This window comes from Taeniopygia guttata, chromosome 3, assembly GCF_048771995.1.
Source record: "Taeniopygia guttata chromosome 3, bTaeGut7.mat, whole genome shotgun sequence".
Lineage (NCBI taxonomy): Eukaryota > Metazoa > Chordata > Aves > Passeriformes > Estrildidae > Taeniopygia > Taeniopygia guttata.
This window is the reverse complement of record NC_133027.1, coordinates 70493393-70509030: the sequence shown is the minus strand read 5'-3', so window position 1 is coordinate 70509030 and position 15638 is coordinate 70493393. Positions and strand designations below refer to the sequence as shown.

Genomic DNA, 15638 nt, shown 5'->3' with positions numbered 1-15638 from the left:
TTATTAGTTATCCTATGAATAGACATGTAAAACACCTAAACTAAAGAACTCCAAGAGCTAAAATATAGCTACTCTAGCTTGTATTTGTTACTATGTCAGAGACAGAGTAAAGAGGGAGTTTTATGTAGCCTGGAATTCATAGTTAAAGAGCAGTGCAGACTTCAAGATCATCCACCAAAATCTTTTTGACAAGATCTTACCAGTCACTGGATTGTAACAGAGATTATGTAACTTTCCCTAAAAATCTTTTAGACAATCTTTTTCAAATGGATCCTAAATTATAGTGGAGTTGTTCTTCCAACATAAGGCACCTATACTTTTTTCTGTATTGATTTTTCCTGGGACAGAACTTAAAACTTTTCTAAATTCACAGCAACATTCTATAAGAAGGAAAAGCTACAAAAATCAAATTAATTCAAAAGGAATCTTTATCTAGTACAGGAAAACAACAAGGAACCAGATAAAACACTGGAGCCATGAGGAACACATTCCAAAGGAAATAAAAAAGATTAAAAGGAGTTGTGACTGGATGCTCATCCACAAAAAGGCTAAAGCAGGAGTACCCCACTGCCAAGTCAAGCCACCACTTAAACTACCAATATTAAATTGAAGAGCAAGAGACCGATTTCATTTTACCTGATGGAGCTGTGAGCTCTGTATAAAATTTACTGGAGGCTCACTTTGCTTGCTTTTCAGTCGCAAGATGTTATCGGCATAGCCCCAGCTCAGGATCGCTGACCACTGAATGTCAGTGCTGTGCATGCTCCTCACACCTGAAGGAAGGCAAAGGATTTTGTCATGTTCACAGCAAGATCCAATCACTTTGTCAACAACAAAAGTCTCAGGTTCATGTTTTATCACGAGTTAAAATATAAACCCTCCCAAAGTTTCCAAATAAGGCATTGTCTATAATATATTATAAACAGTTTTCAGAGACTGAATGAGCATTTCATCTTCTCCAAAGACAATTTGCAACATGGACAAAACTTTTTTGAAGAAAAGTTGCATCTTTTGGGAACAGAGAAAAGGGGCAGACAATACTTCCCACCTAGAGAAAGGAGTTATCTTCTTGTAACTTCAAGGAGGATGTTACTTGTTTTGTTGACTAAATGTGAAATTATCGATTTTTAGAAAGCCTAAACTAGTATATGCCACCAAGAAAGCAAAAGATTGTGAGAACTTATTTGTACATTCTCAATAAGAATCCCTCCAAGAAGTTTAACTGAAAGCAGAAGATTCTTCACCTCTGCTTTTTTCGTGTTAACTTTTGTCATAGTCTGGCTCTAAAATCCATTTCTTAAGCTTTTCTTTTAGTTGTCACATGAGTTTTTTCATCTGTTCTTCAGTTCTTGGACCCAATCTACTGGCAAGTTCTAAAGTTAAATTCTCATGCTTCAGTCACTTCAATTAGACTATGAACTTAATTACAGAATGCCTCTACTTTAGTTTTGAAAATTATAAGTAAAATTCACCTCTCAGTAAAGATACCACACATGTGGAAGCTGTTAAGGGAATTATAAATTAATCTTTGGCAAAAGCAACTAAACTTGGGAAGTTTGCTGAAGAACAATAGTAGCATTAGATTTAATATTCATGGCTCATTTCATACATTTTGTGCACATAGAGAAGAAAGCACAAATTCATACCTTGCTCCTTGCTATATATCATCAAAAGGCAGAATTTACTGGACAAACCACAGATGGCCTTAGTTGGTAAAGCCTGGAGAGAGCCAAACCTTTCTCCATGTGGTTGGCTAAAGCAGACAACAGGGTCAGGAGCACTTGGGGAACCAACATATTCTCCCCACTTCAAGCCCTTTATCCATGGTAATGGACTCTAAAACAAGCACAGACAAGGTTCAAGTTATAGAACTTTCAGAAAAACAGTTTCATTAGTAATGTAGAATGATTAATGTCAGTTTCCTGTAAGCAATCACATGGTAAGGACAGCTGAAGTCTTTACTCAAAAACAACTAGAAAGACAAATTCAAAGCACTTTAGTACCATCAATTATACTATTAACTTTAAGGTAGCTCTACTCCTTCTTTAAAGGCATAGGCAGCAAGCTTCTAGTTCAGGTAGTTTAGTGAAAAATACAGATCTCTAAATCCAAGGATGCAGTTTCTGACTGGACTTCAGGGAAAAAAAAGTGCCTGAAGTGAAGAAAGTTTAATTGTCCTACAGGCAGTAAAAAAGCTGAGGATGGAAGAAAGCACAGTATGTGTTTGCATGCTATAGGTTTGCACACAGATTCCAAAATTTATCATGGAAACTATAAAACTGGTTAACTGAAATGCCTTCCCATACCTATTTCCCAAAATTAAGACAAATTCAGATCTTAGTTTACACAAAATATCACCAATGCATGAAAGTAATTTTCACTATCACTTCCTAATTTTATGTATTTTCTTTACACTATAATATAGCAAGTAGCACTTTTAGGAAGAAAATTCTAAACCAAGGGTACAGGGTACAACAATTACAGCACACAGATATTAATTAAACCATCTTACAATTGAAAATTACATACTGGATAAATGATTTCTTTAGTGTGTTCTCTGGTTTCTCTGAAAGCAAACTGCACTAGCAATCCCATGGCAGCAGGAAGTTCTCCTTCCATGATAAGCCTGGATCCAGGTCTACTAATATGTGCTGTATGAAAAAGTTGGCGGGGTGTTTGTCCATATGTTTTTATCATTGTTTCAAGGGCTCTTCTCTGAACAGGATCTTCAACAGCAGAAACATCCATCCCAAAATAGGTCTACAGGCAAAAAAGAAAGGAGAGGTGCAAGAATAAGCTCGTCAGGTTTGTCTTTGGGAAAGATTTTGTAACACATACACACAAATTCAGAGGCAGACTATTCAGCTGTTTGCTTAAGGTGTGGACCAGAAGAGATCCCACAATGACTGTGCTGACTAAAGAGCCATTGAGAGCATAACCTTGTCACCTCCGCTTTATTGGAATAAACTAACACTTTAGGGATTATCATGTGAGCTGCGCCTACATCTGTCCCATGTTGAAGGTTTTCTTTGAAACCTTTTCCAATCTGTACAAAACTGGAAGGGTTGCTGATGATAAACAAAAGAATTGGAAAGAGTTGGAGAAGTTTATTTTCTTTACCTCTTTTTAATGAGCATATAAAACCTCTCTTTTGGGGTAGGGAAAGAGAAAAAAACTCATACTTCAAGAGAATGGAAATTATTTCCTTCTATTTGTCTTTTTCAGGCCTCTCCAACTGTGCACCACACACTTTTCCTCAGTCACACCAAAGGCCTTGACTTTTCACTTCAAAAAATGCTGAATATGCAAACTTGATAGTTGAAGCTCATGGTACTAACTAAAACAATACTTAAGCCCAAAAAGAGTAAAAGAAAGGGAAGTATTTGGATGGCTACTTGAGAAAGGCATCACTGCTATTTTATTAGCTTTTCCAGCCATAGAACAAACACTAAAACCAGGAAATATTTGAGTGCATTTACAACCAGGACTACCTGCTGAGCAAACCTTGTGATAGTAAGGATTGAAGCTAAAGAACGCAATTCAAGATATTCATGTTGCAATTACGCAGTAAAACTCTGAAGTCTTAACATTAAATGAAGACTTATTTGAAATTAAATTTACTGCAGAGAAAAGTGCTCATTAGAGGAATAGAACACAGGACCTGTATGAAGGAAAACACTATGAGCTCAGAACACAATGAACTATTTTAATCCTATCAAAAGCTGCAGCAGCACCTGCCTAAATTAAAAGCTTACACAGTTACAACAGTCGGGCTACTGCAAGCCACTGCAAACAGCTATCCACAAGGTCTAAGCCTCAGATTTGATCTTGCCCTACACCCAGCTCAAGGCAAGAAAGAGGAAAAAAAATTCACTACATTTCACAATACCCCGTGGGATCTTACATTTCAACACTGAAATGGTTAAAGCCTTTCCTTATTCAACACTTCATGAGCAAGGGATCTTGTTTCATGCTTGCTATTTTCCAAGCAAGTCTGACCAAACTCTCCCCCATTAAGTTACTAAGGACAATGAACAAGCATGCTACTTAACAAATACTTACCGCAGGATGAAAAACATTAATAGCCTGAACAGAGGCCTTGCCTTTTTGCTTATAACCAAACACCAAATCAATCCAGTGACAGATTGTCTGGGAAACATGATCAGACTCCAAAGCCTGACGATGAATCAGGATGAACAGACGAGGATCGTTACGGGCCCAGGGTGGAAGATTGACATGGTTAACTCTGTCACCATTTTGACGCACTCCAAAATCAAAACCTAGAAACGGGGGAGTGAATATTCCAACATTTTAGTTGATAGTACTTCAAAAAGGTCTATAGGGTTCTACAGACCTCAATGATTAAGCATGGTGATTAACAATCAACAATGCAGCGTCATTAACAAGTCCCTCCAAAACATATTCAGCTGTACATACTCATTCACATGGAAAAATGAGAAAACAGCAAACTCCTTTCCCTGCCAACAAAATTAGGGAAAAACTCAGCTTAACTCCTACATAACAGCTTTTTTAGCATACCCCACAAATTTGCGCCAGATTTCTCCCATACATCTACTACTTAGCATATTCAGCCAAGGCATATAAATGTTCTCAGTTTCAACCCATAAGCTCAATCATACAACTCTTCTGGGTATATAGTTCTGTTGTCTTAGTATACCTTCTCTGTTAACTAGAAAGTCGGGAAGGTAGAAAAATTCTGGTATAAGCTCCTTTACGTCAGTCATTGATTCATATGAAGACAGGCGCCAGGTTGTATTGGTAGAGTGAAAAGTTCTGTCTGGGATGTCAAAACTTTGATCTGTAAAGAAATCCAGACTCAATTGTTACACTGATGATGGACACTAACAGTTGCACATCTGCAACTTCATGTTGTTAACTGCTCTCTAGTTAGCTGAGAACATTTAGAATTCTCTTATCTCAATTGCTATGTGTTACACATTGACTGCAAGTCAAACAGAAGTAAGCTTTTTATACTACAGAAACTAAGGCATAAACATCAGATGACCAGCTTTATGGTCTAGGTTGATAATTTCAAGAATGGATCTACTGTTAAAGCACATCAGATTTAATTTTACCAGGCACAGCTATCTGGAATTGGAAAATCTATGCTAAATAGGGTAACATATAGCATTCCTGAGTTATTGGAACAAGGCCCAGATGGTAAAAGGCAAGTACAAGCAAATGCAGCCTTACCTTGATAAGCTAAAAACATTTTAGTAAAAGGTGGCAGCCTAACTAGGAAATGAAGTACAGTTCCACTGTTAGAATAATGAGATCCATAGTGATATGGTTGTACAGGGGGCATTGGATCATCCTCTCGTGCTCCTTTACGGTACTCTTCTTCTAAATACTAGAAAAATAGGAGAGAATTAAAAAACAAACAACAAAAATAAGAGCTCGCCTAAACTGTTTAGGAATAAGCAAACTTTCCAGAAACATATATTCAAAAGTGATCTGGAATCATATATACTTAAATGTCTAAAGACACACAATCACTTTTACAATCCAGTTAGGTATCAAATTCTTCAGCCAATTTAAATTACCTACTTTCCATTATTTATTACTTTTGCTTTTCCCCATTCCCCTGTCTTGTTTACTAACATAGCAGTCTCACGGAAAAACCAGTATTTGCAAATAATACAGTAGACCATGGTGACACAGACAAGTTTGAAAGTCCAGATGCAGATACTTTTAATTCCCCAGTTTGTTCCTATTTCCTACAGCCTTTAAAACATTCTAAAGAGAAAAAAAACCCCAAAAGCGCCATTATCATAGTAGAGCATGCTAAAATAACAGAGTACTTGAGGGACAACAGCCTTTCTGTTATCAAACAGAAGAAACTGCTACAAATTCCACCAAAGTAATGTCAACTAAACAGCAGTAAATTATCTTCCTGATATTTAAGGATCTTTAAATGTATACAAGTTTCCATATAAGGTAGTACATAGTACCCATTTAAATTCCTCAACAGTATCACATGGATGGGCTAAATTGATTTGACATTTCAGGTACAGGAAAACACGTAAGTTCCAAGCATGTTATTAAACAATTCCTAGGAAATGTTACCTGGAAAATACACTGGAAATAAGAGTTCTGTAGCCACAAAATACTGTATTTGTGGTTTCTTCTTACCCAATAAATATATGTTATAAAAACTAAACATTTGTCCCATTTGTTGTGGGACCAAGGCAAGAAGAAAGTAATCCAAATTACCTTGTAAGTATCCACATAACGATCCTCTTTTTCTTTAGACTGCACAGCTATTGGTTTGACCAGGTTTCTGCAACAAAAGCAGTACTGATATGTTGTAATTTTGATTACAATATTGACTCACATCATTAAGAATAACACCTTTATTATAATGAAAAGGCCAAGGAAAACGTAAACACTTCTCAAAAAAGTTCAGAAAACAGAAAAACAACTTTTAGTTAGTGCTAAAGGCAAACTTTCATCCACAGCACAGTAACAGGCAAGCAAATGCCAAGTGCCTCAGTCAAATCAGAGGCATCCTATAAAGGCAAAGACTTAGTGCACACAAATGTTAAATTAGCATAACAAAAATTTATTAGGGTGGGACAATTCATTCAAATCCATTCAGCTGAAAATTGTGATTTTATAACTGGCTAAGTAATTTACGATGATATTTCCTTTTCTATTTAAGTTTTGCTAATTGGCCTGGAAGTCTATATTAATATAAATTTAAACATACAGCTTCTATTTAATTCTGTGAATTATACATAGCCTATTAAGACAGTGTAAGTCCAATACACTGCATTTGAATCTACACACCTGTTTTGTTTCAATATCCCAGGCAATGCAGCCACTGTAAAAACCCAAGTTATTAGAGATGAGGCTTGTCCCTGAATAGTTCCATTTGTGTACAAATGCAGTTTAGTACAAGGAGGCTAAAAACCTATATAGGATGATCAGTTCAAGTATTTTGAAAAAAAGTTTCAAGCATTTCATATTACCTATATACTGAGGGATCATTTAGGTCCAGCGTTTCATTGGTGTAGTCAGAAAGTATAAAAGGAAATACTGGATATTGCATGAGATCATTGAAGGAACGACCCGCATGTTTGTTTAAATGAGTCAGATATTCAAAGTTAGTAATCTGTCCTGTGCACCACAGGTGGGTCAAAGCAGTAATGTTTCCATATTCCAAAAGGTTAGGCAAATTGTTAGTCAAGATGTTGTGGTACACATCATCACGGACCTAGAAGAAAACACCATAGATTTAATCACGCAATTTAGACGTTTAAAACTACCAAGAGTAAGTTTCTCTCATTTCGTATATTTCCAGATATCTGCTGTAATCAAGTAATGTCTAGTACCACTAAGATTCTTTAATATCTTAATATATCAGAGATGTGTTTTACAACATGCCTATGATCATCCAGAAGCCTAGCTGAGCCAAATTCTTCCAAAGGTATTAGGCAGAATTTAATTAGTCCGTGCAACAGGTCTCCTTAAACCTAATGCATGAATATTCATGTTATAAAGACACAACAAAATGCTTTGGTGTATTACTCTGCATTGGTGCCACAGTACCTTTGTATTATCGAAAGCCAAGAGTAAAGTTCTGCCATTTGTTAAAAATATTTCCACAGCATTGTCTCTTAACTGCCACCAGCGCTTATGAACTTCCTTAATTTCCTCGTAGGTCCAAGAAAATGATGCTGGCTCAGTCTCTCCATGAAAACTCTGTAGAATTTGCAATTTAGAAAGTAATTTTAAATAATGGATTTTCCAAACAAGAAACCCTTCAATGCAACCAGTTTATAACAATACAACAAATTATAAGGCAAACTTTAACTTATTAAAGCATTGCCTTAATATTAAAGTATTTAATAAGTAGCTAAAGATTTTCTTTAGCTACTTTCCCCATCCTCTACACTCCTCAAAGCAGTGGGTAGAACATGACATATGCTCCCCAGCTGCTCCAGTTCTCTACCCAGCACTAGCAAGCAATGCCATATTTTCAATGGCTCTTAAGCTAAAAATATTGGACAGTCAATCAGAGGAAGCACTTTGTTGTGAATCCCAGCTCTGACAGTCCTGTGAAGAACAAAGCAGCTGGTAGCATCTTAAACCACAGGAACTGTCTGTTCAGCAGATGCAAGGAAGAGTTCTGTAAAAGCAGTTGAAAGCTTTCAGTAGTGCAATCCATATCTTGATTACTTTTACATGTTTGTTAGATGTATAAACAATTTACACATCAGTCTTTGTATATCAGAAGGATTAGCTCAGTTCCCATTTCCTCCAAGAAACAATCCTCTTGTATAGGAAAAGAATGGAGCTAGAATATCAAATATAACGTAAAATTCAAGAATGAGATGCTGTGGAGCACGACTCATACACCTGTGACTTTCTGCACTACACAGTGCCCCAGCTCCCACTAAGGCAAGTTCTCAGGACAGAGAACTTTGTGCACTTTGCTGATGAACAAAGATCAAAGCAATGCACTGCAAGGTGCAGAATATGCCAACTCTCACATCACCTGTTCCTCATTCCCTCCCAGCCCCAGGCCCACATCTTTCCTGTTTTCTTCTATCACCACCAATTCCATAGCCAGGGTCAACAGAAGCAACAAAAAGCAAACTCATCAGTTTGGCTAGCTTTGTCCAGAGACCTCTAACTCTAGTACTACTGCCACTGAAATTGCTGAAGAAGAAAGCTACTCATGGCTATAGTTGGGAAAAATTAAAGCTGGACAATATGCTCTAACACTTACCGAATTTTCAATTGTGTCTGAAGCATTATCTTCAACAAAATACATGCCACATTTTCCTAGAGCAAAAAATAGTTATGAAAAGGTACATGATATTGCACAATGCATTTCTGGGTTATATAAACAGTAGTCATGAGTTAAGAATGCTAAGAATAGTACCTGGGGCAAGACAATACTTGACAGAAATACAATTTATGATTCCACATCTTTTAGCAAGTGGTCTCCAGATCTTAAAACTTACTGGCAGTTTAAACAGCACTCATGAAAACAGTAGAGAAGAAGGGCAAAATTGATCTATAAAGTATGCAATCCACAAAGTCAGGCAACAGCACAATTACTTATAAAAAAATTATCTGGGTATATATATATATATATATACACAGAAGACTCATACACCGAAAATGTATTTATAAAGAATGAAAATTCTACTTACCTAGCAACAGTTCACCAGCAGTCTCTCTAGAAGGTGCTACACTTACACATCTTCGATTAACTCTGGAATATTTAAAAGTGGAAATGCTTATGGATTATGGAAATGCCTATCCTTACGGATTTATGTACCTAAAACCAACCTAAACCAAACAGCCTCCAAGGTTACAGATGAAGAAAAACTGTTCAACAACATGACTAATGGTTCATATCCCAAAGAGGGAAAGAAATAGAACCTCAACTTTCTAGACTTGCTTATGAGTATATTTGTACTTATTTCTTTGCATGTTCTCTGCAGTTATTTTAGGCTGTCTTAGTACCTGTAACAAGTGGCAAATTGACAACTGCAGAGCTGAGTAATGAAGTGATAAAAGCTGAGAGGATGGAAAGACAATTTGCTTTTACACTCTGATGAAAAGACCTAACAGATCTTAGATATCTAGGACAGGCACTGCTACTAAGCCAAAATAAGAGATTTCACCAGGTTATCCCACAGATCCTATCCGCAGCACACTAGATGGTATTTGGTAGCTCTAGTCTTTTGCTTTTGAGTAAAGCAAAATGCCTAGTATTTTTGACACTGGTCTCATTTCCCACTTGATTTTTTAAAAAAATGTTTGTAAGACAAAAAAATGTTCTTTAGACAGCTGTTTAATTTGACTAGGAAAGGATAGGAAAGGGAAGCATGTGTTATCCAAAACCTACCTTATATGTTCACTTGCAGCTTTGTCCTTTACAGTAGAGGAGTGAGAAGAATGTGTTTTGTCTTCAAATAAGTAAGACAACGGAGTTTTGATCACACCTATAAAGACATCACAACTAATAAGGTAGTAAAACTCATTACAATTCAGACATTATGCTACATTCAGCATTGAAGGGGTTTTAATTACCTTCCTGTTTTTGCCTGTCTGGGAGAAGGTATTTGTTTGGAATAGTTAGGTAGCACCTCTGCAAGCGGCGCCTCTCTCTGTTTGGGCCCTCTGTTGGATCCAGTTGCCAAGAAGTTGGGTAATAGACTGGGTCATACCAGAGTGCTCTGGCAAAAAAGAAAATATATGTTAGGATTTTGGCACCAGAGGCAGTATATGTGCTTATAAATTCTGCTCTTTAACAAGTAGAAAGACAAGAGTTACACAGAAGTACACTGGGCAATTATTTCTGAAAAAGTATTAAAAGATTGAAATCTGTAGTTTATTTTCATGATCTATTCCACTGAATGACTTTTCACAAGTTGCTACTCTAGGACTGTTCTTCAAGTTACTCACTCTAATGAAAAGAGCAATACAATGCATCCAATACCATTTTGAAAACTCTGCTGCTGCAAACATGAGATAATACTAGTTTTGCAGTGGTGAAAATGCCCTTGTTTGGTTTCTTATCAACATTAATATCCTTTCTTCGACACTACTTAGTGAACAGAGTATCTAGATGCTAATGTAAATAACATTATCCCAAAAATGTTTTTTTACTCCATCTATGTTGTGCAAGATATGAAAACTTTAGGACACTCTTCATTGTATTAGGCACAGCAAAATGTATATGATAAAAAAAACTGTCTAAATGGGATAGAAATACTACTTGGCTACTGACCCTAAAAGTTAGGGTAAAAAAAAAAAATCAAGTCTTTTACAAGTCTAACTATCAGATGGTTAGCAGAAGTAATTCTAATTTTAGTATCATCTCCATTTCATATGCCTCTCAGTAGAATGAAAAGCACATGTCAGGCATCAAGTCTCTCTCATTTTTTCCCCGAGATGAGAAAACTCACCGATCATGCGTAAGCTGCTGAACAAGTTCCTGCCAATGTCTGCTGGCACTTAGCTCTGCCTTATACATCCCCCTGATGTGCTGGATTACTTTCTTCCTTTCCATTCCTTGTGACAGTGACACAGCTTGTGTGATGTCTCCAGCTATTTTAGAAATGTCTTTAGACTTTGTATCTAGACGCTGAAAGAGACTGAGAAGAGTTGTGTCTTAAAATGCCAAATAAACACACCGAAAAGGTAAAGACCTAAACGCCTCATAAATAAAATCAATTTGGCAGAAGGTATGTAGAGTTCTTGTTACAGCAGATGTAGAACAACTTAGCCTACATAATAAGATTCATTAATACCTTCTGCTTCTTAGTCATCAAAAAAACTATTACTTTTGGCCAAAGACAAAACAAGACAGTCAAAAGATCAATGGCTATGTTTTAATGTGCTTGACTAATTCATTTATACTCATTACAATAAAAATCTGGAGTTTTAAGGACTTTAAATGTTTAAAGGACTCTAATTTACCACTGATTAAGTCTCCTAAGTCATTCAACACAATAAAGTCTTAACACTTGCCTACATGGACTTGACTAAGCTGGCCTTTACAGCTACTGCACTTGCTTACTTTAAAGCACATTGTGTGTACATTTCAAATCTGATTTTATGGCAAAGCCTGAAATTTAAATTAATGGAAAACTCAATCTATCACAATGTACTGAAATTTACAATTATACCAAGGAGCAGTGGTCTACATAGCTCACAAAAAATATTCAAATTGTATAATGAATACAGTGTTCATTAGTTGAAAATCAGGGTTAGTTGCAGGGAAATTTAATTGCACAGACCACAGCAACTGGAGATGTGACTGGACAGATGCAATAGCCATAAAATTAAGGGTGAAATGCCAAATGTGCAAAAAACCAATTCAGTATTGAGGTTCACACAATGCCATTTATTATACAACCTATCAAAATGCATATGCCAATAACAGCATACTTAAAACTCTGAAAGCTACTGATGCTGTTAACTTGAAAAAAAACCCCATCCATAATCACACAGGCAACTTTGCAATGGGAAGTGCTGAACAGAGAACATTTCTTAAAGTTCTTGCAGCCTCCAAGGAACTTACTTCTGCCGATTATTAGCCATTGTCTTCTCCCAAGCAGCTTTGTTTACACCTTCTTCCATCTCATATTTCTTCTGATCCTGAATGGAAGTTTAACACATTATTTAATTTTCTCAGATGGACAAAATAAGGAAGGGGAGGCAAAAGGGTATGCCAATTTTTAAAAGAAAGAGTGACAACTGTTCAACGGATATCTTCACAGCACTTAAAACCAGCAAGGTTTCATTTTAGTTACTGCCATTTTATTGTATTTATATATAAACTTTTCTCTTTGCAAGAAATAAAAAAAATTTTTATTGAAAATAAGAGATACTAGCAGCTTATTATGAACTCTCATCTCCCTCTGGATTAAATAATATGTTTAACTAAGAAGCTCATGAGCTTTCTGTGAAGAGTTGAGAGTATGTGACAGAAATATTGAGAACCCAAAGAGAATTCCCAAAAGCACAAGCCATGCACCAAAGAACACCACAATCTGCAGTTAAACTCTGATCCTATACAAGACAACTATCTCAAATACACCCAATTTTTAAAGCAAAGTTTTTATTCACAAACCTCTTTCAAAGCTTTTATTAAATCTGGTTTTGGTCGTGGGCTCAGGGGAATGCATTTATAGCCACAGCTTTTCAATGTATTCATTAAGTCTCCTGCTGCTCTTTGTTGTTCTTTGGTCATTCCATCGCTGTGACTGTGCATTAACTCATACAAATAGAGCACTAATTTAGGCCCATGCTAGAAGATGAAAAGAAGGAAAGAGGAGAATACAGATGTACAATCATGCTCATTTCCACAACGCTGAGCAGTATTTCCCCCTCCACTTTTATTCCCTTTTCTAGTCAGACTGTAGATGTCTTCTATTTTTTCTCTAATTTAAAGAAAAAGACAGATTTAATGGTTAAAGATAAACTTTTATAAAACTAGAAAAATATGCTGAATTTTATTCTCACGCAGTAAAATTTACCCCAGCCTCTTGTGACTTTTCAAATGGCTTGCAAGAAAATTGTTTTTTCACCCAATACTCAGCTCCTGCAGCCTTATTTATAATTCAGGTCTCTGTGTGCCAGAGACTTCTAATTTTGCCTGCCAAGAACCCTACACCTCATTTGATTAATCAAATTACAGCTGACAGATAATGAAATTAAGGAGACATAAGCCATAAATGCACTCAACAGGACACTCCCACACTCCCACTGCTAGTACATCAGCTCTTTTCTACCTGATAAAATTTATTTATTTGAATAATGTACACGTGATCAGAAATACGTGAGTGCCATAAACTAATCCAATAAATACTTTCTCTCCTTAGTATATAGTGACTCAATCTATGGCATGCCTTTTATTTCATTCTTGCAGTTCCTGAAGCTCTCCAACTGAAACATTCCTACCTGATTTCTCCTTGTGACTGAAAAAAATGATTGCTTTCAAGCTTGCACTAACATAGCACAATTAGAAGCTTTCTTCTGACAAACTCAGAAAAGCAGGGAAAACTATTCAGCTTTTTAACTTAAGAACATGGAATACACAATCCCACTTTAAGATCTAATAAAGGCTAAGTAAGAAAAGAGAGTATTGCTTTGCTTGAGGATTGACTGCTTAAAATCTAGTTGCAATCAATTCTTACAAGCTTCAGGAACTCTGCAGTTAAGAGTCACAAAGCAAGGATAATTCCTTCCTTAATTTGCCTTTTTAGGGTATGTAAATTCCCAGCTTCCTCAGTAAAATTCTTCATGTTAAAACTAGTATCACCTTTTGTCTCTGCACAGCACAGGGGATATGTCTGATGCAGAACAGCACAAACCACGCTTAATTCCATCTGTCCTCAGGATAGTATAGCAATTGCAGAGGTACACACAAGTGTTTTGTATTGTCAGTCACTAAACACTGCTCAAGTACCAGAGAACAACTTGCCACATACAGTTCTAAAGAATCATAAAATCTAGACAAAAAATTACATATAGGTTTTAGAAACTTCTCTCAAAAACTCCTGAGCTTACTTGCAAAGTTGGGCTAAGACAGTCACGCAAAATCTCTTGTTGGTTTACTTCATGTGCCATCTCCAAAGCCTGCTTCCTCTCCTGCAGAGGACTTAGAGGGGACAAGCTATGCACAAGAAGCCTCCCAAGCTGTGTACGGAACGTGTCCTTACATAACAAGAGGATTCTGTTCCACTGCTGTTTTGGAGTGCTCATTCTGCTGGTGCCCTAAGTAATGGAGACAACTTTTTAAATATTACAGGATTAGGACTTTCTTCTGTCAAGTTTTTCACATTAAAATGATCAAAATGCAAGACAAAGTTTTAGCTACCAAAATAAGTCTTTTGGTTTAGTATAGTGACTATAATTATGGCTTAAAAGGCATTCTACTAAAACAATCTAAAAAGTGAAAATTGTGATGTAGAGGATTTAAAAACAAGAGGGTTTCTTTACTGCTCATTTTAATCAACAGCCCTTTTACATCACCAGTTTGACTGGATCACCTTAAAATATTATAAACCAGGCATTGGAAGGAGGTGTGAGAGTTCGCAAGAAAAAACTTGCCGTCTTTGAAAAGTACTACAAATACGGCACCACGGAAAGATAATACACCTATCAAATGTAATTCTTCCAAGCTAGAAAGAAAATTAGGTAGAACTGCTTTTACTAAAATGACATAAGGAAGAGTAATAATACACTCTGTATTATCCAAGCAAAAATGGATTGCCTTGGAAGGGCTGAAAAGCTAACACCTGTATGTTAGAAGACATTCACCACTTTATTAAGAATTGAAAAAAGAGAAAGCTCTCCTTCCCAACTCTAAGATATACTATAAACAAATTGCTTAAAAAATCTCCACCACCTGTGGGTGCACAGAAGATCTGGTTTTATAGGCTTCAGCAAACCTAAATGTTGAAGTTTAAGAGACCAAGCAAATATTCATAGTACAAGAATGTCTAAGTTCTGTGTTCTTGTTCAAGAAAAAATTTTGCTAAATGTAAAGGTAAAAATCAGAACAGATCCATATTTATTTTACAACTGCAAAGTAACTGGGAAGCCACAGTTTTTAATGCCACAGTTGAATGGACAGAGGCAGTAACCAAAGCATTAATGGACAATACATTATGCATGAAACTTTCTAATAAAGGAACCTTATGAAATATGCTTTAATGTGGACAGCATCTAATTACTTACAATGGATACTTTGATTCCTTCCACCAACATTTTGACCATTTCTTTAAGAAAAGGATTTATTCTGCTAGTCAGTTCTTGCTGGCTTTCCTCTTCAGGAACTTCCAGCTGGGATGCCGAAAGTCTGCTTTGACTTGTATTTTCTGTTATACCCAGTACATCAAGGCACTCTTCAGTAGAGGCTTAAAATTTAAGAGGTACATATTGATCAGTACCATCTCAAGCAAGACAATCCTACAAACCTTTAGTTGGCAATATATCAAATACTGCCTTTACTGATATATTTATCATACACTCTCTCTCGATTTTGCAGAATTTGAACTAGCTCTCAAAGTCATCAAGTCTTGCTAACCAATGTAGCCATTTCATAGAAAAATTGTATTTTCAGAGAGCAGATGCTCCCTTTGGCA

General features: G+C 36.3%; 1 protein-coding gene across 5 annotated transcripts in view; it reads right to left on the bottom strand.

Moving 5' to 3' along the window:
* LYST (lysosomal trafficking regulator) overlaps positions 1-15638 on the bottom strand; it is a 75258-nt gene that overhangs the window by 8319 nt on the left and 51301 nt on the right. For 4 of the 5 annotated variants that reach the window (XM_072927093.1, XM_030268254.4, XM_072927094.1 and 1 more), the window contains exons 30-47: positions 15232-15410; positions 14059-14265; positions 12620-12796; positions 12068-12144; positions 10950-11138; positions 10072-10217; positions 9887-9983; positions 9186-9247; positions 8756-8811; positions 7573-7725; positions 6993-7237; positions 6235-6301; positions 5215-5371; positions 4679-4819; positions 4063-4280; positions 2530-2760; positions 1647-1836; positions 637-773 (exon numbers count right to left, since the gene is read on the bottom strand). In XM_072927093.1, coding sequence (XP_072783194.1) covers positions 637-773; positions 1647-1836; positions 2530-2760; positions 4063-4280; positions 4679-4819; positions 5215-5371; positions 6235-6301; positions 6993-7237; positions 7573-7725; positions 8756-8811; positions 9186-9247; positions 9887-9983; positions 10072-10217; positions 10950-11138; positions 12068-12144; positions 12620-12796; positions 14059-14265; positions 15232-15410 — 2729 coding nt within the window. The remainder of the gene's footprint in view (positions 1-636; positions 774-1646; positions 1837-2529; positions 2761-4062; positions 4281-4678; positions 4820-5214; positions 5372-6234; positions 6302-6992; positions 7238-7572; positions 7726-8755; positions 8812-9185; positions 9248-9886; positions 9984-10071; positions 10218-10949; positions 11139-12067; positions 12145-12619; positions 12797-14058; positions 14266-15231; positions 15411-15638) is intronic. The other variant, XM_072927096.1, reaches the window with a different exon arrangement.